We start from the raw sequence: 25251 nt of genomic DNA, 5'->3' as shown, positions 1-25251 counted from the left end.
ATCGGAATTTATTAAAAGTGTGGTCTCTGTTTAAAGTGCAAAGACATGATGTTACAACTTCTCTATATTGGGTGCTCCAAGAACCGCTGATTTATGGATCGCGCATAGACTTATCAAGTGAGGGGATTTTCCCTTCTGTAAACGAGACACTTATTAAGGCTGGGATTTTGACATTTGGGCATCTTTTTGATCTGGCTGGATTGGCCTTTGAGAATGTTGATGCAGTCGCTAGTTGTCTGGGGATTAAGTCAAAACGCATAGTGGCTAAATTGTTGGAAAAATGGAAGTCTGCTCTTAGACCTGAAGAAGCTAAGTTGCTGCGTGAATATACTGAAGGTTTAATTACCCCAAACTGTAATGACCCATTTCCAGATTTGTACTTGTTGACTGATTTTAAAGAGTTTGAGGGGCTTTTTTTACAAAACAGTATTTTGGTTTTAAGGGGGCCTAATTCTGTATCTGGAAGAACTGTGTATAAGAGTTGTGTGAAATCCTTTAATAAGAGTGTTTTACACAAAAGAGCTGACACTCCATGGCGTGCTGTTCTCCATTTAGGGGAGAATGTTAAGCCAGAATGGAGAATTTTGTATAAATCTCCTTTGTCAAAGAAAGTAGGAGACTTACAGTGGAGAATTCTTCATGGCGCTATAGCTGTAAATGCTCTTGTTTCAGTTTTAAATCCAGGTAGCAGTGATGAATGCCCTTTTTGTTTTCAGAAAGAAACTGTATATCATACTTTTGTGTACTGTAATAGACTCTATCCATTGTTTAAAGTTTTAAGTGATTTATTTAATCGTTTTGATGAGACTTTTTCATTGGAAGTGTTTATTTGCGGATTTAAATATACGCGAAAACATCGATTTTGTTGTCAGTTGTTGAATTTTCTTGTGGGTGAAGCAAAAATGTCAATTTATGATACTCGGAAAATTAAGATTGAACAAAATGTAAGTAGTAACTTACAAATAGTTTTTTTTAATCGTGTGAAATCTAGAATTCTGATTGATTTCCGGTATTATAAAACTATGGGAGATCTTATGTGTTTTGAAACGATTTGGTGTTGTAAGAGTGCTCTGTGTGAAGTTGTCAGTGAAGACTTGGAGTTTGTAATGTTTTAATTTATGTATGCATGTGGTTTTTGTGAAAAATGAGTAATGTGTTTGATTGTGTAATGTAATTAGAAACTGTATTAAAGGTTTTTTTAAAAAAAAAATTCTCTCTCTCTCTCTCTCTCTCTCTCTCTCTCTCTCTCACATACACACACACACACACACACAGAGAGAGAGAGAGAGAGAGAGAGAGAGAGAGAGAGAGAGACTGTTTATAAAGGCGCGTGACGTCAGTAGAGTGGCGCGGCCGCGGAGGTGGAGATGGTGCTCGTCAAAGAATAGTAAGTGTTACATTTCAGCTTTTTAGACTTTGGAAATGTTTCAGTTTGGTTATTTCAGATTCGAATAGTTTGAATTGCACTTTACATTGGCGGCTGGAGTCTCGACATAGTTTGTGTGACTTTTACGTGTTTTGTGAAGATGTGTGTGATGCGGGTGAGTTAAGTCAGATCTGCTCTGACAGTTATTAAAGCACATGCAGGTGATCATCATCTTCACTGTTTCACCGTCACCTTCCTCTATATCACATGACGTCATTTTTTTAAAAAAAAGTGTCGCCGTCTTAATATCGCAGTCAGCTCATTTGTAACTTTGTCTGCTTGGAAGTTTTGTGTTTAGGTAGAACTGGCAGTCACAGGTACTAGTAAATATAAACTTTTGAGTCAGTAGTCTATATTAGCGTTGTTGTTGTTGTTGTTGTTGTTGTTGTTGTTGTGTGTTTTTTACTTGATTAATCCAGGTGGACATTTTTGTGTCAATTATATATTACTCTATATCATTATGATAATTTCATATAATTATATATTTTGTAGTATACAGTTACAGAAACCTCAATAGCTCAGGATTGTCTTGGCTTTTCTAGATTTGTAGATTCTAGATTGTGTGTGTGTGTGTGTGTGTGTTTTATTGACCTCACTTTTGGCTATAAAGTGTATGGAGAGAAGTTCTCCACCATAAAAATTTAGAGTTTGAGATTCTGCTGGTTACAGAGCAAGTCCAAATGTGGGACACTACCCCGTTCACACACATTGGCAATAGAATCTGTGTTGCTACAATGGCCTGTACTTTATTTTATTAGTTTACTTGCCAGGCTTTTGACACACTGACACAAAACAAAGATGTGTATGTGTAATATGTATTTCTCTGAACAGGGTTTTTACAAACTGAACTGATAAACAATTTCATGTCATCTTGATCGGACGATACCTGTGATGGGCATTAACGCTGATTATATTGAAAAAACTCAAGGTCTTTTAATAGTACCAGTGTTTGAAATGAACACCGGCCAAATGTGGGTGACAATGACGGGTAACAATATCAACTCACTTTTTGAGGGTAATAATTCATAAACGGTCTGCAGAGCAGGGTAGTAACTTTTACATGTCATCAGAAATAAGTGATCCGATTCCAAAAATGAAGTACTTGTAATTAAAGTAAGTTACATTTTAAAATACTCGTAATCAGACTACAGTTACTTTTTTTATTGATTATATGATAGCATATTATTTACACAATAGCAATACATGATTCATCATTTATTCATTCTCTCTAATTCCTCTTTTTCTTCATTTAAGTTTTCTCTTCTAAAATAGTCTACTGCTGCTGTATACACTCAGAAAGTCTTACAGTTTTGTGGACATTCACACGTGGACTAGTCATTATTCATGTGGCGACAGCATTTCAGGTTTAAGAAGTGTTTCAACATTGCATCAACTACTGATAAACACATTCATTTTTATTTGAATTATCACTCAGTAGAAAGGCTTTTGTCTTTCAAACGCATTCAAATTCTCGTTATTTCCTATTTGCAGACATTCTCAAACTTTTTGTCATCTTAACCTCTTTCACCTGACATTTACTTTAAAGGGCTGCTCAATCAGAAATTCTGTAAAAAGAAAACATCTCCCTTTGCACTGAACTTTGAGTGTTGTACCTTTGCAGATGTACAGCAACATTACACACTCACTAAATGTAAAAAAAGTGAAATCATAATCAGCGACCACTTTAAGTATCACTGAGATTCTAAAATAAATGTTTTAATAATTAAGTATCACATTTGCTTGGACATTGGTTAGTGGTCATATTGTTTGCAGGTAAACAAAATGTTTCATCTTTTTTAGTAAATATAAATCATTTTAAATATCAAAATAATATTTTCATTGTACATTTTAATGATTTAATTACTTGTTAGCCTTTCATTAAACTCACGAACCCCCTGCAGTTCCTTTACCACCCCAATTTGGGAAACCTTGATGTAATATCATGTTTAATTCACTTCATGTTGTTCATTACAATGAAAGGAATATATTTTCTCACTCTTTGTATTTTTACATTATTATGGTACAAAATTATCCTGTTTAAATCAATGTGAGAAACGAGTATTTAAAAAGTAGTCAGATTAAATGACCTAAAACGTGTAATGTAATGGATTACGTTACTGACTACAATTTTTGTCATGTAATTTGGAATCAGTAATGGATTACAATTTGTAAGTAATCTACCCAGCTCTGACATTTCTGATTATAAATAAAGCTGCAGAAGTCATTCAGTCAAGACAAGTGAATGATTCTCTCATTTTATTTTGTTGATTGATAAACATTAATGCCCTTGAGTAGCAAAAAATCGGTCGCAAGGCCTAAAAGCAAGCAAAAAGAAAAAACATTTGTGACACAACAACATAGCAATGTAATTTGTACGAAACAATAAATAAAACAATTGTCAGATATACTTAATATAAGTAAAGTCAGTGTGTGGAAAACACTGAACCACACATACAGCCATTAATCTAATCTAAGAAATGATGCCTTCTCTTCACTTTAAAATGAAAAGCATTCAGAAGACTATCCTTCATGAAATATGTGACCATGAATTGAAGACTTGCTGGTATGAGTTGGGACCTTTTATGGCCTTAGTTCGGTTCTGTCTTTCTTCTGCAGAACACAAAAGGTGATATTCTGAAAATAATAATATTAATAATTATAATGATAATAAATTGTATATAGATATACAACCTATTAAAAACAATACTGAACACCATTTTTGAAAAACAAAACGAAACAAAAAATGATAATAATAAAAATCTTCCTTTGTGTTCCATAGAAGAAACATATAAATCATACAGGTTTGAAACAGCATGAGGTAAATGACGACTAAATGATGTGTGAATCTGTGCTTGTGATGTTTTTGACTCATCAAGAATACATGTGTGCGTTCTGTCGCATCATCTATTTTGTCTGAAGTCTCAACTTAGTGTCTCTCTGTGTGTTTCAGCCGCATTGTTTTGCCATGCACTGTTGAAGAGGTGAGTTTATTATTTTATTTATTTATTTATTTTTTAAATAGTGCACAATAGTTACATTCGTTCATGATTTCAATAACTTGCGTTCTATGAAATGCATTAACTATGAAATAACAGTGAAATATGGAAATTATGTAGTAAGTAAGCAAAAAGTGTCAAGCAAACCAAAGCAATCTTAGTAGAGATGGACCGATTTTAATTTTCTTGGCCGATTCTGATTTACATTTTTTTTGTAAGTGTGACCAGGCGCTTCCAATTTTCTTTCTAAGAGCTATAATTGACAGCATATACAAAAAAAAGAAAAAAAAAGAAAATAATTGTATAATAAAAATGCTAAACATTACAATTCTAAGTTACAGATATTCTCTGTAAAAGCATTTACACTGCAAAATTTCAAATACCTGAATAATTTTATAAGACTAATATTTTAACTTTTTTTTTTTCAGTTTACAAATAAGAAATGTTTGGAAAAATGCCAAACCACCAGTAGGTGGTGGCAAATGAATGAGTCATTTAGTCATTCGTTTAACTGATTCGTTCAAACGGCAGATTCGTTCAGAAACGAGGCAAGTGACTGTCTGTTATGAATGGGTTTCTGAATCACGGACTCAATTGATTCGCTCAAAAACGTGGATACATTCAGTAACGTGACAGTTCTGCTGTGGCTTTGATTGAAACTATTTTCATCAGCGAAATTGAGAAAAAACTGCCAATATTGTGTCTAAAATGTCACTTAATTTAACTTATTTTTTTATTGAACTACTGTTTTATAAAATCAGTGTCACTTTGCAATCATTGTTTCTTTACCCAAATCATATATTATAAATATCTTTTTTTTTTCCTACTGCACTCTTCATCTGTGACTTTCTGTCAGTGCTCATTTGTTTTGATTTCTGCACGAGTCTCTCACACATATTCACTCAGGCTGCACAAGCCTCATCTGGCACGACACAAATTCATTATCAGTCGCTGTAAGTGTGACGTCAAAATGGACCGAAAAACTAATTCTGCTGATTCCGGTCCCTGGCTGGTCGATCGGTGCATCTCTAAATCTTAGATTTGAAAAAAGTATTAAATATGGTGTAGTTAAGAGTGATTTGACCAGGGGCCTCTTCAAACCTCTAAACGGAACAAAACAAGCATTAAAATGCACTAAAACAACAGCAAAAATTTCTGGCTGCTCGCATAACCCAGGATCCCTGAGGTGAGGGCTCGAGACTCTGTTTGATTTATATATTTATCTCAAAAAGCTGCGGCTCCTTATTGTAACACATGTGTGAATGAAACAGCTTTTGGAGTGAGAAAAAAATGTAGGGCAGGATTTAATTGAATGATTGATTGATTTACCGATGTATTTCTTTATTTGTTTGCGACTTTGACCCATTGTGCAGTATGCAGTGACATGTTCTCTGAACATAGGCGAAATGTTGTGGCCTGTTGTGGTTTGTTTCAGTATCAGGTGGGGCAGCTGTTCTCTGTGGCAGAAGCCAGCAAGAATGAGACCGGTGGAGGAGAGGGCATCGAGATTTTGAAGAATGAGCCCTGTGAAAAGGATGGCGAGAGAGGACAATACACACACAAAATCTACCATCTCAAAAGGTGTGTATCAGCAATGCTGTAAGACTGCAGAGAAGCTTGGCTTAAAATTGAGTACAATTTGACAACGTATTAGGAGCATTTCAACAATTCACACATCAGTTGAGGTTTAAATTCAGTATATTCTGCTGCCCAGCAAAGTACCAGGCTTTGTGAAGGTTATTGCACCTGAAGGTTCGCTGGTGTTTCATGAAAAGGCCTGGAATGCCTATCCATACTGCAGAACAGGTGAGTGCACAGCTTTAAAACAAACTCGTCGGTTATCTATCACACAATGTCAGCTTGGAGAAGTGCACAGTATAAATATTCACCACCCAGTAAAATGCTTTAAAATGGTGTCTACAGCTGTTGTACCTGTATCTACATTAGATCTCTAAAATTCATTGGTGTAACCTCTAATCCTGTCTGTTTTTCCTCTTGTATGCTCTCCATGTTTGCCCCAGTTGTAACGGTAAGTGCTTTGATAATATTAACAAACAAATTAAAAGATCTTGTTTGTGTTATGTGAAAGGAATGGGAAATTTAAAGCCTGCGTGAAATCGAATGACACACAGTTTTCTCTGAATTTTTTGCGTACATTTTCTGCTCATCAAGGCTGTATTTATTTGATTTAATAATGCAGCAAAAACTGTAATTCTGTGAAATATGATTATGATTAAAAATAACTCTTTTTCTGTTTTAGTACATTTTAAAAAAAATTTTGCTGAACTTCAGCAGCCGTTGCTCCCGTCTGCAGTGTCACATGATTAGAAATAAAATCCTACTGACCCCAAACTTTTATATTGGATATAGATCCCATTAACTCCCCACTTTAAAATTTTACCTGCCATTAAGATTTATTGGATTGATGTAAAAGATTCTTTAAGAATTTATCTTTTAAGTAATTGTGTGCAAATTGTCATTTACTGCATAGAGAAGAAAATGCTCTATTTTTTAATTCTCCCAGAATGAATACATGGAGGATGATTTTTTCATCAAGATTGAGACATGGCACAAACCTGACCTGGGAACGCTACAGAATGTAAGTGTGTTTGTTTATACTCATTCAACAATAGATTCTCTGTTTTCATGAAACATGTCATCTGCGAATTCAGTCGGCTCGTGAGCTCCTAATAAACCTGGTATGGGTAGTCTAGACTAGTGTAAACGATATCAGATCAAATTCAGTTTTAACCTTACCATTAGGGTAAGCAGTCTTCCTGTAGACATGATTAACCGGAAGAATTTCAATTATTGTGTGAATTACAGTCACAAATGTTAAATGCAGTTTTGCCAGATAAACCATCAAGTGACTTCAAACCTTTCAAGCGCAGTCAGACAGGAACTCACTGTCTGATACATGGTTTCTGTGAACACACACACAAAGCTGCTGTTTATAATATGCCGCTGTTTAATAATAATAATTAATGTTACGATAAAGATAATGTAGTTTAAACTACTAAATGTAGTTTCCTACATCCCAACCAGACAAACATTTTTATTATATGGTTAAGGAACAGAAACAGTATAATTCCTGAATATTTGTTGAAATTGTATTTGTTGTGTTCATAAATGATTACAGGTTCACAATCTGGACAGTTCTACATGGAAGTCTGTGGAGGTCACACCTATTGACATTGCAGCCAAAGAACAAGTAGCTCCTGGTGTAAGTACACTGATTTATTGAACTGTTACACTCTCACGACTGCTTCAGTTACTAATACAAACGGAAATGAATCTTCCTCGTTAGACACTACTATATAGTTGATCATTTTCAGGGTTTCTTTTAAGAAAGAAAACAAACGCTGAAAATAACATTGGCATGCTGGGCAAATATTTCTAACTGTGGGACACAGATCCTTCATTGAGCCACATTTATATGTCATGATTTTATTAATTTTCTTACTAGTTTCTAATTAGTTTAGATAAAGTACTGTAGTATAATGTTTACATTCATGCATTCGAGGACTTATCGGTTCATTCGTTCTTTGGGAATCAAACCCATAACGCTGATGTTTGCACGTTTCATGCTTTACTTTTTGAGTAACAGAAATGCTTTAGAAGTAATAGACTACTTTCTGTTCTGTTCCTCTTTGAATTCCTCCACTGTGATAGACAGGCCGCATTCAAGACTCTGAAACCACAACTGTTATGATTGAGTAACGGTTTTGCACATTGCAAAATTGACAAATGCCCCATTACCTATTGTAGACATAGTGTTAGGATCACAAAAAGATGTTTGTGTCTCCCCTGTATTAATTCTCCTCCTACTACATGTGAATTTCCTCGTGGGTTAAAGGTTTGAAACATTGCATTAATTCCATTTGGCTGAAATGCTTGTATTGAGAGATTTATCATTCTACCTACGATAAAACTGTGCTACATGTTACTTTTTGTGAAGGAGGGCCACTGGTAGGAGCCTTTGAGCTGTGATCAGTGCTTAATGTGCTTAACAGTGACTGTAAAATATGTTTTTTTAGGTTTGTAAATCACACATTTTGAGTTTTGATATTTGATGAGCACAGACCAGTATTGATATTTTTGTTAATACACAGTGAAGTTGAAATTATATGATAGATATGAAAAGTAGGGCTGTCAGTCAATTCAATTTTTTTAATCTAATTAATTACAAGATGTTTCCATTAATTGGTCTAATTATCGCAACATTAATTTGACTGTGAAAATACACACAACAGATTATTTAAAGCTATTTTTGTGTTAATTGAGAAAGTATCGAGTCGACATTACAAATGGTAGCTTTACGAAGAAATATTTAATTTGATTCAACATAAAGTTTGTTACACATAAACATTAAACATAAACTATGGAATATGAAAGAAGATCATTTGAGAAACATATTTTTTGTTCATACAATGAAAGTCATTGGTATGAGTCATTGATTCATTTGATTTGTTCAAACGACTGATTCATTCAGGAATGAAGTAAATGGTTCTCTTTATGAATGGGCTTTTAAATCGTTGATTCACATGATTCGATTGGTTCAAAATGTGGATTCATTCAGAAACTAAACTCTGCTGTGTTGGTCAGAGACACACAATAATTCTGCTATGGCTTTAAAGGTAAGATGGTCTTGACAAAATTGAGCAAAAACACATAATATTGTGTTTAAAATATAACACAATATCAACTTCCTACTTACTGAACTGTTGTATAAAATCACATTTAAGCTTGTAATAGATTGGGACAAAATCCGCACTCAAGTCATATTACTCTTGCTGCCTGTATAAATATGAGACAAAAACACATACAGGGCATTTTTTGCACCAATATCTTGACTAGTTTTGCACCAATATCTTTAGGGCATAACTGCATTTATGGAGTTGTTGCCCTGCATCATATTTGTCAAATGTAAGATGATGTACAGGTCTAGGGGGCAGCGCTTTAACTGTGTGTGTATATATATATATATATATATATATATATGCATAAATATTTTAATTGTGTTATTTTTTTCCATAACTAATTAAGTTAACACGTTAAACTGACAGACCTAATGAAAAGATACACAAAAAAAGCTAAAATGCAGTTGCAGGTTACTTTACTTCCTGAACAAGTGTGGACCCAAGTTTGATGTGCTTTCACACCACAAAAATCACGAAAATCACACCACAGAAGATTAGTCCTCAATGCCATGTCTTTATTTATATATAAAAATCTGGCATTAATTTGATTTTAAATGGATTAATTAAAAAGTTATCACTCCAACTGTGTCACAGTGGTTGAACAACACATTTGCTTCAATATTGTTTCAGGAAACAGTCGTATCTTTAACAATGCATTGTAATTAAAGTTAAGCAGTGAGTGTCGCTGTACAGGAGACACATCCGTGGACATCTCTTTGTCTCTAATATGGCCTACATTTCATTTGCATGTTAATACTGACAGTATTCAAGCCTCTGTCATAAGCTGATGTGTGAACAAGACATTTCCAGACTCACACATAAAAGTAAATGTGGTTTTCAATCCCAAAGACTCGGCGTCAGTTTAGCCACAGCTAGTCTTAATGTTTTGTGTGGTATTGCGGTGTGCACCAGGGTCTGCATGACAGATTTCTCATGCAAACCTCTATTTTGAACTAAATGATCAGTGTAAAGCCTCATATCTGTTAAACATTCTCCAGCTCAGTCTTTGATCCTACTTTCTCTCTCTCTCTCTGTGTAAACCTACTAAACCAAAAGTGCGTTTAATCCCCCAAAACCTCCATTTGGTAACAGCCTAATTTGTAAAATCTGTATGGTTGTGTTTATTTTACTCCCTTGATGTTTTAGAGTTTCATCCCTTCAAGCTGTGTGCCTTTGTATTGCATTGTGGCTGAATTATTGATTTAATTTAACAAGTGTGCTATTTGTAACAGTCACACTAGTTTATGTGTGTGTGTGTGTGTGTGTGTGTGAGCACAAGTGTTTGTGTGCAAGTAGGTCTGTCTGTTTTGCACTTTTGATGTTTTTAGAATTGAAACCCTTCACTACGCTGTTTTGTTTTTACACATTGTGACTGATTTGTAGATTGTACATAAAAATACATAAAATCTAACATTTTTATGGTCACTATCAACGACTACCACAGGGTTAAATGCATCTGCCCACAGTGCATTGTTTTCTAAGGCCAGCAGGTGGCGGTGGCGCTGCAGTGCTTAGGCCCGTTATGGCCGCTTGCAGGTGTTTAGAGCCCAGGCGCTGAATGTGTGCAGTATGTTCAGCCAATTGTGAGACGTGTGGATGTGCCGCTTAGAAATCATCCTCTTATATTTATCCAAATTACTTCAGACCTGGGCGGAATAATGTCAAAGCATGACTAATGTCAAAAGGGTTGTTGGTTAGACAAAGGCAAAGCTGAGGAAATGCTCTGCAGTGCCCCCTTTTCACCAAGAATAGTAAATATATTGTTCTCATCAAGCTAAACAACTTTGTATATTACAGTCATTAGCTCTGCTCAACATGGATTTGGCTTCGGACTGAATGCTAATTTTGGAACGATTTCACTATGGCAAAGAAAAACAGGAAGTGTTTCACATCTTCTAAGTGCCTTGTCTAATTTAGATTAAATTTGTGTTGTATGTTTGTCATTTTGGTCAAATATTCAGAGAAGATTCATGAATAGCAACCGTTTTAAGTAGACTGTGTCACTTTTATGCTCAAATGTTTGTGTGTAATGACAGCAGCAGTCACAGTGTAGCCTAATGCCAAAATCATTTGTCTAAAAATGTAAAATAAAGTCAATCAAATTAAAATGTTTATTTTAAATCTCTGCAAATGCTGTGAATTGGGTGAATATATGCCATCCTTCTTCCCAAATGTTTAAACTGCTGTATAGTCATACTAAATGGGTTCTATAAAAACTGTATAGAGTCCAGGTGAGTTTTTTTTTTTTTTTTTTTTTTTTTTCCCTGTATATCTTCACCTGTAAATCCACATTTTGAAGCTGATATTTATATCCTTGCAATGTATTTGAAATATTTTAAGATATTTATCAGTACCATTTTGCTTCTTTAGATTTCGCCTCTTACTAATTATTTTATCAAGTGCAGTTAATGACGTGTATGAGAAAGCAAGAGCGATTTAACAAGGTCTTCGGTTTGAGGAATCTGCGCACACGTGAGAGGGTGGAAAAGCACTTTAATAATGTAATGCTCCCCTCCGCCATTGATTAGCTAGTTAGGAGTGTTTGTGTGAGGGGAAAGAGGGATTACGGTCTAATGAAGCAGTTTTCTCTGGTGTACGGCTGTCCGTGTCTTTGGGCCCTATCAGGCTCTGGCCTCGGGCATGGCTGCGGGCGTTGTGCTGAGAAGCGTGAGTTGGGTTCGAGTAATTAAGGGCTTATATAGCCTGGCACACAAACAAACCTCTGCTTTACATGAATTCACACCAAGCATTGTTAGCGTGTCATCACGCTTTGGCCTCCAGACGGCACGCTTGGTATTAAACAGGTCGGTTTGTTCTCGGTGTGACAGTGCTGTGTGTGTGTGTGTGTGTGTGTGCGCGCAAGCCCTCGACGCTTGTTTGCCTCACTAACTGTACAGAAACTGAGAAGTTGTTATTTTGCCGGAGGCGTATCATGATTTATTTACAATTGCGAGGCCCTGGAGGTCCAGTTAAAATTAAATGCTTTTCGTCCATTTATTTTACCAGCAGCTGTTTTTCTCACCATCTCTCCTGGTTTGTACCCTCTCAGGTTTATTAAGTCTATTTTTTTTGTTCCCTGTCTGTTCTTAACCTCTTCTTACCTCACTGCATCTGCCCTTGAATCATTTTTAATGACTTGGGCTCTATTAGGCGTAACCTAAGTCTATATGGGCGTACTTGACTTGAGTTTTGACAAATTCCCTAATGAATCTTCTTACTAAGGGATTACAAGAAGAGTAGAATAATGAGGAAAAAAAAACTGAAAAGTAAATAGTGAAGCAGCTTTTTAAATGTTATTCCGTCTTTGGTGGTTTAGAATGTGATTATCTACTAAATGAAGGTTTATATTTAATTCACTGATGTCGATTATCCGGTCCCAGTTTAGTGCGTACATTTCAAACTAGGTTGATTTTCATCTGTTAATATGCAGGACTACAAGGCAGATGAGGATCCAGCTATTTTTAAGTCAGTCAAGACCGGCCGAGGACCGCTGGGACCAAACTGGAAGGTAGGGACTCCTCTTCGCACCCTCCAAACCCATATGAAGTTTTCCACAGAACACACAATTAAAGTTTTAGAGGATTTCTTTGTGTGTGTATGTATGGCAAAGGCAGCATATAAATCACGCTCCATTTGATTACACTCTGTACTGAAACTGATGTAATTTGTTGATAATCTTCCCTTCTTGTGGGCTGTTTACCACCGCAACTGGATGGATTTGATGAGATAAACTCAAGAACCAGATCAGTCTGTGAAGGATCACAGTTTTGTGAACTGGATCGATTGATTTAAATGTATCAGTTTATATAAATGGACTGGATGTCAAGTGAAGGCTGGCATTTCGGTCTGTTCCTCAAACAAAGCTATCATACTGCTTGAAATGTAGCACACAGGTTGTCAGGTGCCATCAAAATATTCCTTAAGTTGTTCAACTGTTTATTTAATTTGTGTGTTTTTCTTACTGGCCCTGTGAAATAGGTCATTGAATATGTCTAGTGCCATTTCTGCAAAGGTCTACGAGTGGAAAGTAGAGTGTTAGCGTGCGTGTTAGCGGAAGTGTGCTTCGGCTGAGAACTAATGAAGATGAATCGCTCTGCTTTGATAGACCGTAAAAGACACTACAGTGATTGGCACAGACTGAGACGCGCGTGTCCGCGTGAATATGAATCAGAGATGTCTACAGTTGTGTGAGCTGAAGATTAGATCCATCGTTTCAAGGCTTGTTAGGCTGTGGAACGCTTTAACTGTTTTTGGTTTATGTGTGTTTTTACTTGTGTAGGAATAGCGCCTGAATAAATTAGCCGTAATGTAATTCTTTGATTTGGACCTCTGTACTGTTTTAATGTTCAAGTTTAATTGAATTTGTGCATGGTCTATATAGCTTCATTCATTTGTGTTTGAACCCTCACAGAAAGAGCTGGTTAACAACCCTGACTGCCCACGAATGTGTGCTTACAAGCTGGTGACGGTTAAGTTTAAGTGGTGGGGTCTGCAGAATCGGGTAGAAAGCTTCATTCACAAGGTAAGATCTCCATACGCTCTGCTTGAGCACATTAATATTGTGTATTAGGAATAAAACGATGCCAAATTACACTTCTTTTTTTTTTTTTTTTTTTTGAGAAGTGTTGATGTACCTAGTCAATATATTGTATTCTGCGTAATTAGAGTAAGTGTAATTTCATCATGTAAATGCACTGTGTGTCTGCACTGGGTTACAATTCTGTGGAGTGGTTGAGATTTGTGTCTTGCGTTGCGGTCGTTTACTCAGCAGGAGAAGAGGATCTTCACCAACTTCCACCGGCAGCTGTTCTGCTGGATTGATCAGTGGGTGGAGCTCAGCATGGAGGACATCAGGAGGATGGAGGAGGAGACGCAGAAGGAGCTGGAGGAGGTGTGTGTGCACTCACACACATTTACACACTACACATTTGTGTTGAATCAGGAGTCAAACCACAACTTGGGGAGAGAAGCACTGGTTAGTGTGAAACATGTAGTTTGTGTATTAGCCAGATAGATTTCCTTTTCAGGTTTATACTATTGATTTATTTGCCATTATTAGCTACTGTATTTAATGTTGTAAAATATAATTTCATATTACACAAATATGTATAAATGTGAAATGTTAGACCACATCTTATTTAACTCTGCCAGGACACAATAAAATGATTTCATTTGAAGCATTTAATTTCACTAAGTTTGATCATTGTTTACATAACATAGATTCATATTCATTTAATTCATAGTGAAAAACTACAGTGCTGTAAAAGTAAAGGCTATCACCTGCTTTATAACACATTCATCAGATCAGACGGGTTACAGAAGTTCTCCGTTTATTGCCGTACACTCTGGTCAGCTAATGCTATCGTTTTGTACTCAGATGCGTAAAAGGGGGTCAGTGCGGGGAACAAAGGCTGTAGAGGACTAGCTACATCCAGTGTAACTTCAGGAAATGCTGTGTAAGTGCCACCGGCGGTGTTGTGGGTTCACAGCGGTGAATGCTTAAGTGCACTGTGTTAATTAAATGCACTTTTATTGCTGAATGTTATATATGCGTTCTGTCTGTTCACAGTGGTGGTATTTATGGAAAGGGTGCGTGCAGTACAACAATTGTAGTTTGTATTGTCATCTATTGGATTATATGTTAGGTAATACCTTTTCCAACTCATGGCCCACACAGCTAAACACATACATTCATTAATGTTCGGTTGCCTAGAAAGTGTGATCCCTTTATGATGATGATGATGATGATGATGATGATGACTACAACCTGTCACTCATCTTACCATAGTTCATCGCAAACTCATAAAGTGCAGCTCTTTACACTGCACAGTAAATCTCTTTACATTGTGTCTCTACGTTGTTGTTTTTTTTTATAATAAGAGGATTCTCGAGCATACAGAACTCAGCACTAGACAAAAACTCAGGCGTTTTGAGCAGTGAGTGGACTCTGATTGGCCACTGCATTCATGACAATACATATATCTGTGATTGGCTACGTTGCTCAACACACGTTGAAGTGTATCCTTTCCTGTAAATGAAGAAACATCTGTGTTCATCTTTTTCAGTGACTCTGTTGATAATAGTTTATCCATGTTTATCCTTTGAAGCTTAGCACAGTTACTGGCTTGACGTCTTTGCATATATTAACAAAATTGTTATTTTTATATGTAATAATTGGCGGCACCCCTGCAATACGGTTGCAAGCCACTGGGTAATGTTGTAATGTTGTTTTTGATTTTAGATTACTTTTGATCGAACTCGTTAGAAAGTACACTGCCCTCCAAAAGTTTGGAAACGCCCTGGAAAAGTGGGGTTTTGGACAATATTGGCATGAATCCTTTTTAATTTATGATAATTCTGCACTGATAAGAGACAACACAAACTATGAAAACACATTTTATTACATAAACAGTTTATACATAGAAAAAAACTTAAATTTGATTCATCAAAATATCCAGCATTAGCAGCTATTACAGCTCTGTATAATCTGGGCCTAAATTCATTGTATTCTTAACTTAATTGTCAATCAATTGTTGAAGCTATTAAGGTGTGCTGACCCAAAAATCTTTTAAAAACCTGGGCCAAGTTTAAAGCAGTAACCAGGCATCACAGCTGGCAAAGGGGCATGTCTGACTTTGACATGTATATATTGCCATTATTATGTAATCAAAATGAAAAATATTATTGCTGGTCTTCAATGATAATGTCAACTTACTTTAATGTATTTGCACCAAAAAATGATGCTGATTTATGCTGATATCATCCAAAACCACACTTTGCCAGGGGTGTTTCCAACATTTTAGAGGGCAGTGTATATTCCATTCTTTATCAGCATAGTTAACATCATTAAATACTACATTATGTCATGGTTTCCTAAACTGAGGTTCACGAATGGACTGCAGGGTGTTTGTGAGTTGATGAAAAGCAAGTAATCAACTAAATCATAAATTAGTATAGCTAATTAATAATAATAAAAAAAATGGTGAAAAAAGATTTTTTTTTTTATTTGTTTACCTGCAAGTTACATGACCATTGACAAACATCAGAGATTATTGTGATCGGACTAGTAGATGGTGTGTGCAAAAACTGGAAAAGTGTCGGAAAATAATCGGAAGGCTTTTCAAAAACAGTATATATGTATGTAGGTGGTAAAATTTTTAGAAAGAAAATTAAAGAGATTAAAAAAACAAGAGTTGGGATAAATCAACAAACTATAATTTATTTACTGCCATTGTTTAAATAATATGTAGTTTTGTAATCTATAAAAAGTAAGCGAAATCTGAATTCTAGAATTCTAGAATGTAATATAATTTTATTACGAGTACTCAAGTTTTGTCAGTTTACCAGTAATCAGTTATTACCCAACACTATATATATTCACACACTACCAGTAGTGTAGTGTAGTGTATACACAGGAATTATGTGTATGTTGTTAATATGTAACGCATCAACCTGTAGCTCTACATTGGAATCAGTGAGAACTGGAAGCAGATTTTGCTCGCTGTTCACTCTCACTTCACAGCAAGAGTGCAAGCTGTAATCCATCTGTCTAGCGCTCACCTTTCACCATTCGCATCTTAATTTCAACAAATCACTTGTGTAAGCGAACAACAAGTTTGTTATTCATGAGCTCAACAGCCTGCTGTGCAATGCATGTGTTAATGTGAAGGATACTAAACTGCTCATAATATGAGGGAAGACATAAGCAAAAAATTAAAAAATAAATAAATAGAATAAAATAAAATAAAATAAAATAAATAAGTACAGTTTTATTATTCAAACTTCATGTTGTTAAATAGAGCACGCCCTACCAGCCTGTGAGAGATATGTGATGTATGCCTACACAGTGTCAGTATAAGGTATAGCGTTTTTCCACTCTAAGGATATTTTGATTAAAATTCCTCAGATTGACGTGTTTATCCATCGATCTGCTCAGTTTGATGCCTTGCTGCATATCTATATTTAAGCATTAGAGTGTGGATCTGAAGCTTTTTAACTTCATGAGAAAGATAAATTCATTCCAGTGTGTCAAAACGTACCGTCTTGAATGCGTCTGAAGACTGTAACTGCTCAGTGGCCCAGCCGTACTTGGCTTTGAATCCATATGAAGCCTGTACAAAGCCAGATTTTGTGCATTGGCCTGTAATCGTTTGCCTAGAGGACCACCCACCCTTCAGTACGAATCCAGACAGAACGAAAATAGCATTGTCTGGTTGCGCTTCCAAGCCTAGCGTGCTAGCAGAGTTTCTTTGGAATTTAGTCCAAATGCAGTTCTTCTGTCATCCACTGACGAGTAACGGCTAGAAGAGAGCTGGAGGAAAAGAAAAGAAAGAGGAGATGAAGTTGAGCAGATGGAGCTATTTAGTTTTTAATAACCCTTGATGGAGTTGGGGTTTAGACCCTGTTTTGAATTTCAGATTGATCAGTATTCAGATGCATTTTGCAAATTTATGTATTTATTCAAATATATGTATACAACGTCTATACAAGGACAATTCAGGACCACTTATTGTCGGATCGTTCTAAAATTGATGGCACGAGCTGTCACTCTCTTTTCAATTTGAAGTTAATGTACACAATTCCTTTAAAAATATATTCCTTTAAAACACTTACTGCAGGAAAATGTCCACGATCTCATGAACAATATATAAACAATATATTTACAAACTTGAATCTCTTACCTAATCTACAAAAAATAAATCAAATAAATGTTTGAAATGTGCATGTAGGTCAGACTTTTGGTCCATCTGAAAACTTAAAAACAAACTTAAATATGCAACTGCATCGAGCAGTGTTGAAGGGACAGTCCATCCAGAAATGAAAAGTGTTACACTCATCCTCATGCTCTTGTTACCCACATTCTTTAAAACATTTCCTTTTATGTTCAAAAGACAAAAAACATTTCATCTAATTTCGGTACAGCTTGATAGTGAGTAAATGATCTATCCATTAACACGGTATTGTTCGGCTATTTTACAGCTTTAATGGCTTGTCCATTTAGAAATGAGCCATAACAATGCTGTAAAATTAGTGAGCAAGTGCCAAATGTGAGTAAAAATGCAATTTCTTTAATAACTTTTTTTGTCCCCAACATAACAGTGGCACCTCCAGGATAGTTTTAATGGTGTGAAATAGTTATGTCAAGTATCCACTTCTACCTGATAACCCATAAAAATCACTCTCTTGGATGGTTGACTTGGATAAAATCAATTATTAATTATATTATTCCACAAGAAGCATATTGTTTAAGACTTTGTATGTTACCTGGAATGAAAAGAGAGAGAGAAACAAGTAGCATGCACTGTAAAAAAAAACAAAAAAACATTTATTGTTTCTAGCTATTGTAATTGTACTTTATATGCCTTGTAATGCATTTATATGCCTTTAAACATTCTGTGAAACACATCTTGATTTAAACCACATTTGGCACTTCATATGCTCCATTTCTCTATGTGAAGAAAAACTATACGTTTTAGTATTAAGTAAAACCTTTCCAGAATTAAGGGGGAAAAGGTCATTCTTAATTTATATACAAATGTGATACAGAGAAGATGCACCTTTGTAAAACATCCGATTTTCAGTTCAGAGTACCAAAGACCAGCTCCAAAATTCAACTGTTTTTCATAATTTTTGTTGTTGTTGTTGTTGTTGTTTTTTTCTTCCCATAACTCTGACAAATGTGTGGAATAATTATTGTATTAAGTCACCGAAACAAATCACAAAAGACAAATTACAATGGCTCAGTGGTTCATCTGTGTCAGTAATATGCAAGGAAAAGAAAACAACTAAATAATTCAACTGTCCTCCTACAAACAAAAACACTTTTTGTATTTGCATTTAAAAAATAAAAAAAAGGCAAATACAGTTTCTAGGCCAGCAAAAAACAGCCAGTACGTTTCACTCGGCACTGGCAATGCTATGCGCATTAAAGATAAATAACATTTGTATATAATACTTCTCACATTTGTTTTTAGTTTGTAATTATTTTGACAGTTAAAGTATCTGCAGCATGTTTCCAACAAGAAGAAACTTGCATGTGAAATTTTCCAAGACCCACTGCCAAGTAATAGAATCAGAGAGTAATTTCTGTTGTCTGCAGAGGATGAATGGATGAAGGGTGGAAGATCTGCTCCATTACCTGGGAAATGAATGCGTGTTATTGACTAACAGCGACTCTGTCCAACCTCTGACAAGTATCTCTGACTGTGTGACATACTAACAGAGTCCGTGTGCCGTGCGCTCGATGTGCGGTCGTCCGCGTGTGGCGCGCTTCAGCTTCCTCGAGGGCTCATTAACATACAAATGGATTTCCGTGCTTGAAAAGCACCTGTGCCGTGATTCTAAATGAGGAATGGATGGGTTCGTTCCCGCCGCCTGCTGCTCAGGTGATATTGAAGTTTGACTGTTTAGGAATTCTTACCGAGCTCCACCAATTTCAGCCACTAATTGGCTTCGTCAAGACTTGAGCTCAAGGTCCTGAAGTCAAGCCTGTTCTTCCTACAGTCGTTCGCACAGTGAAAGATCTAGGACTTTTTGAATTTCCGTAGGGAAAAAAAAATTGCTTTGCTTCACCTTTTATATGGTAAATAAGTTTTGTGGCGACTACATGCAGTGTTGCCAGAATTCATAACTCTGTCCAAGAACAGTTTGTTTTGTTTTTTTCAGCTTCGCAAACAAGGTCCAGTGCGAGGAACCAGTGCCGCTGATGAATGAGGCCAACTGTGAGCACAACAGCTGAGGACGGCAAACCTGTCCACAGCAAGAGACGCCACGCTGACCTGTCCAAATCGGGGTGAGAAAATCAAGCAGTTGAACCAGGTTGCATTATACTTTACATTCAGACGTGTTACTGTTACTTTAGATATAGACCTCTCTTCCCCGCAGTGCCTGTATCACAAATGCACAAAAACAGAGATTTTGCTGTTGTTGTTCATTCACTTGCTCATTTAAAGCAATTTTCCAGACGTTTGCCTTAGGGCAGGGCCAGGCCTCGTGTTAACTTCCTTCACTCTTGTCTTGTCCTGCCGCCTTGCTCTGAGAGCACAGCATTTACCAGCACTCCTTACTCCAAAGAACACCGTTCGACAAGCATATATGCGCACATGCGTACACAAACACTGCCAGGTGTGAATTCCTTTGTGGTGATTCCCCATAAGACCTTTTTGAGTTGCTTTCATTGCATTTAATCACACGCTGCTTCTCAAACGTCTTTTGTAACAATGGCCTTTTGAAAGACTTCACCATGTGTTGTAAGATCGTGCACTATGTTAAACGAATAGTTCAACCAAAAATAAACGTTTTGTTAATTTACTTCAAAAGGGGTTGGAATGACATACAAATAAATCATGACATTTTTTTCAGGGGCCTGTATTGCATGAAAGTCATTAAAGACCCAGTGTTGCAGTACATTTATCAAGACGGCTTTATACTGCTTTCACAATATTAACCTTTTAATGTGTTCCTTCTTACTTGTACTGTCTTGTCCTGCCTTACTTTTTTCTCTCTCTGCTTTAAGTGTCTATTCGTACTATTTACCACACTCAAAACTGTTGCCTTAAACTAGTCAGCTGGTTGTATGTTATACAATATTTCAAAATGGGTCTTTTGAGAAATTTGAAATAGTAGAATACTTTTTTCCTTCTTCCTTCCTTTTTTTTTTTTTTTTAGTACATGGTGGCATAAAGGACTGTTGAATCAAATCATGGAATCCTCCACCTAAAAACTGCCTTGTACAGAGTTTCACATTCTATAATAATGGAGCTCTGTGGTGTTTTGTTTACAAACCACAGTTGAAATATAGTTGAAAATTATTGTGAAGATTTATTTACACAAAAGAAGCTGAGCACTGAAGGGGCACTTTTTACTATGTTACTGTCTAGGTGATGATGGTGATTACACAAGCACTTGCTGGAAAATATACTTGTATGGATGATCAGAGTAGAGTACTGTGACTGATTGCAGACAGTATACAATCAAGTATTTAAAGAGAATTTCAGAAATTTGCCATTAAATGTTTGTAGAAATAAAAGTGTAATATTTTGAATGAATTTTATTTTGTCTAAATGCATCTGAAATCCAAAATAGTGTGAATGTTGTTTTGTGGGTGTTTAAACATATGCAAATATAGTTGTCTGATTAAATAAATTTCATCACAGTTTTGTCTCGTTGTGTCAGTTATTTTTGCAAAGGCAAACATCCAAGGTTTTTGCTCACACACAGACTTTAAGAAATTCATTTATGTAGATATTGGTTCTTAATCTTCCTTTCTGGGCAGGATTAGAGAGATTATTACAGGAACGAGAATAGTGTTTGTTTGTTTGTTTGTTTTAAAGGACCAGTTTAAACAGTGTATTACTGAAAGATGTTTGAACATTTACGATTGTTATTTTTCTTTAGATAATCAAATCAGATTTTAGGAGCCATATCCTAGCGGTTCAGAGAACAGAAAGCGCAGCAGAACTGGCATGAAGTAAGCAGGAAGAATGTGGAGTCTGGCTCCAGATCTCTTGGCTCGCATCCCTACCTTCCCTTTACTGGCTGAGTGTCACAGGAAAAACAGACCGAGCCGTAGAAGAGGCCCTCAGACTGTTTAGAAATGTTTCTGAAGTGTGTTTGATAGAGAGGAACATTGATAGAAAACACCTGCCATGTACGCTGTGCAAAACAGAATGTTTAGGACTCCTGGTGACAGGATTTGGATCTGCCTCTCACCCCTCCAGGGAATCATTCTTACAGTCCCCAAACAGGCCTTGACGATATGTAAAATCATATCTCCTGCTGCTCAACATCACACATCTCTCATGGCATTTTATATCATCTTTACATTTCATGATCAACATACTGGTGAATCTTCTTTCTGCTGAATTTTCCCAGTTACACGTATATGAGTTTGATCGATTGATTGGAATAATGTGCACTGATGAACTGTTCGCCCATGTATAACACAAATGGGTTTGAGTCATTGTATAATGGTCACACTTTCGCTCTTCAGAGCGTCTCAATAACACATATAAAAATAGCAGATTTTATCTGAAGCCCATAGCTGGCCCAACTGACTACGGTCCCAAAGTTGAGCCTTTATCTTGACCTGCCTGAACCGGAGATGCGTGAAGCGGCGTGCTCGTTTTGGCTCTCGGTGTTGGAGCTGCCATGAACTTCCTGCAGACCCGTACAGGATGAACACAAGACCCCGGGAATATTTCCTGTGTGACCGGAGACTGGGAAAATGACACAAAGTGTCAAAATACTGTTTGTCTTCTTTTTGAACTGTACCGAACAGTTCACTTTTGTGAATTGTTTTTGTGCTATTTTTTTTCTTCTTCCATCTAATCCAGTGCCATAGAAGTCATAATCCTTCTGCTGTCAAAAAGGAAACTTTCGAAAATATGCATTTTAATTGTGTGGATAGAAGAAACACTTAAACTGATTCTTTTTTATATTGCATAAGGGCCAGATACTTCAAATTCAGTCATTTGCTGCCATCGCTCTGCGTCCCTGGTCTTGTGTTTCTGTGCACGGTTGAGTTGTGTCGCCCAAACAGAGGCTGAAATCTTCTATGAAGTAGAGCACGGCTGATCCTCACCCAACTTTACTCCTCCTGCACAGTTGGTTCTGTTTTAGGTAATGATACTGTTTCAATCTACATATTATTTGTTGTTCCTCAGCACCTGTTGTAACTTTAATCATGCAGAAATCTCTGACTGTGTGCAATGTATTACTACATTTATTTGTGTTCTTTCACACACACACGTTTGTTTTTGTGAATTGTGGGGACTTTCCATAGACTTCTATCGATTTTATACTGACCAAACGATATTGTCTGTCCCCTAACCCAACCCTAAACCTAGCCCTCACAGAAAACGTGTTTGCATCGTTACACTTTCAGATAAACATCATTTACTATTTTTAATCATTTTTTAACATTGTGGGGACCGCAGGCCTCAGGTTTTTCAGGTTTTGCTATCCTTGTGGGGACATTTGGTCCCCACAATGTAGCAAAAACAAGTACACACACACACACACACACACACTTGCTCTATGTCCATTTCTTTTCTCTCTCTCTTTGAACAACTGCTTTCCTTTGGATGACAGATGATACTTAAACCCTTGACCTACAGCACTAAACTGACTGACAGCGCTGGATATTCTTCAGAGAAAGAGTTGCATTGTCCTGCTTCCCATCCACAAAGGAAGGACAACTGTGAGCAAAATAATAATAATGCTAAAAAAAAAAAGAGAAAGGATCTTTCGATGTCATCAGTTTTGAAAGCAGGCAATTTCAAAACAATTTCTTGAGCTTTGCCTCGTACGGCTGCCAACGTCTCTGTACTCTGAGTCGGTGCAGACTCGTGCTGTTACAGAGAGATCAGTTCTTTCGCCGGCTGATATTTGCTTCCTGTTGTTTTAAGAATGTGACTTTTGGAAAAATATTTTCAGCAAATTACTGATAGACTAGTCTAAATGTAGACTAATCATAGTTTAATGTCAAGTGTTAGTATCGTTACTTGATAGCGACTCTTAAACTCCAGTCTTATTACTGCTAAATTAAGCACGATATGTTCCATTATACTCTGCATTATTTATTTTTTTCAAATAAATATTTTTGGACAAAATAATAATACAAAAAGTGCTTCATTAATTCAAAATGATCGGATCAAAATCAAAAAGCAATCACACACCAAATCAAAAATCTAATCGCTAATTCTAAGTGACATGAAGACGTTCAGCTGAAGATCCATAATCAAGCTAATTTTACTGCAGAATTCTAAAAGAAATATTTGATAAACTGTTGGAAGGTTTCAGTCCATATTTAAGCAGTGAAGATGACTGCATTTACCATTATTCTTCATGTTCATCTAAAATCTGTTCTTAGACACAAAACCTATAGTTTCTCATCCTACATTTACAGTACACTTATTTTGTAACAGTTTACTTTTTATTTTACTTTAAAACTAGTTGACATTGAATTGTTAGGGAATGTCTCTATTGTATTCTATTCTATTCTCCCTCATTTTACTGCATTTAGCTGTTCATATTTAATTTTCATTTTTGTACACAAGTTTTTTTTTTCTTTCTATTGTTGTACTCTTCATTGCTTCCCATGTTTGCCACATTCCTTGCAGTCAACTGTGAAAAAAAAGAGAAACGGTTCTGTTGTGCCAGTGTTTCTGACTCCATCATGTTCTCTTCAAGTCTTTTTCCATACCCCCCCCTCTCTGTCTCTCCCGCTCACCACTGCCTTCCTCTTTATTTTCTCAACAGCTTGTACCATTGCCATTGACTGCCTTGTCATGTGCCACTGATTAGATTTTGGGACAAAATAATAATCTCAATTCAAAGTATCCTTCCAGACACTGAATGCAGACTGTTTTTTTTGTTTTTTGTTTTTTTTATTTTTATTTTTTTTATTTCCCTGTTATGTTACATAACCTGCTCTATGAGTCTCACTGTATTGACCAATAACTGACATATACAATCAGGCAGTTAAACAGCATTTTTCCTTTGAGTCTTTTTATTTTATCTTATTCACAGAGTGCATTGAAACACCAGATTTAACAACAGAAGGATCTATTAGTGGGTTACAAGAATAAATTATGATTATTGTTAACAACACATTGTGCAACTTTACTTAACATTTCCAAGAGGTCGTACGCTCACTGCACAGGCCTAAATTAAATGTTTCAGCAGCCTGTTTTCGTAAGTACACTCTTAAAAAGGAGCTTGAAAAGGTTATTCACAGTGATGCCACAGAAGAACCATTTTTGGTTCCACAAAGAACCATTCAGTCAAAGGTTCTTTAAAAAAACATCTTTTTTTTTTTTTTTTTTTTTTTTTTTTTTTTTTTTAAGAAATCAATAAATTAATCAGTAACAGTATTTTGTTTAGTTCTGGACCGTTTTATTTCATCATCATTGCCCTAACCACATGAACCTACAGAGAATAAGCGCTTTGGAGAATGGATGGGTGGATGGATGACTTTAGCCATTAGTGTTCAGAGACGCCAGGCTCACCAACACAGTAATGGAGTGTTTGGGGGTTGGAAGGATCATGCTTTTTTTTTTTTTTTTTAGGTATCAAACTTCAGTTGTATACTAGAAGAGTTTTGCACACTTGCAGGTTGTTTATTAAT

The 25251-nt window shown here is 36.1% G+C and overlaps 1 protein-coding gene across 1 annotated transcript; it reads left to right on the top strand.

Moving 5' to 3' along the window:
- Nucleotides 1-1355: 1355 nt before the first annotated feature.
- On the top strand, nucleotides 1356-21229 carry LOC127165674 (phosphatidylinositol transfer protein beta isoform). Its single transcript, XM_051110525.1, has 11 exons — nucleotides 1356-1387; nucleotides 4377-4407; nucleotides 5858-6003; nucleotides 6137-6228; nucleotides 6444-6451; nucleotides 6947-7021; nucleotides 7562-7645; nucleotides 12553-12630; nucleotides 13534-13644; nucleotides 13891-14013; nucleotides 19788-21229. The coding sequence occupies exons 1-11, from the start codon at nucleotides 1368-1370 to the stop codon at nucleotides 19833-19835; spliced, it is 816 nt and encodes a 271-aa protein (XP_050966482.1). The 5' UTR covers nucleotides 1356-1367; the 3' UTR covers nucleotides 19836-21229.
- The last annotated feature ends 4022 nt before the right edge of the window (nucleotides 21230-25251 follow it).

The sequence above is a fragment of the Labeo rohita genome, chromosome 5 (genome assembly GCF_022985175.1).
Source record: "Labeo rohita strain BAU-BD-2019 chromosome 5, IGBB_LRoh.1.0, whole genome shotgun sequence".
In the NCBI taxonomy this organism is placed as follows: Eukaryota; Metazoa; Chordata; class Actinopteri; order Cypriniformes; family Cyprinidae; genus Labeo; species Labeo rohita.
This window is presented reverse-complemented; position numbering and strand designations above follow the sequence as displayed.

Bases quoted from the DNA above. Each gene is read 5' to 3' on its own strand.
- LOC127165674 (XM_051110525.1), top strand. From the start codon at position 1,368: ATGGTGCTCGTCAAAGAATA. The intron at 12,631-13,533 runs GTAGGGACTCCT...GAACCCTCACAG, and splicing joins CGCTGGGACCAAACTGGAAG to AAAGAGCTGGTTAACAACCC. The intron at 14,014-19,787 runs GTGTGTGTGCAC...TGTTTTTTTCAG, and splicing joins CGCAGAAGGAGCTGGAGGAG to CTTCGCAAACAAGGTCCAGT.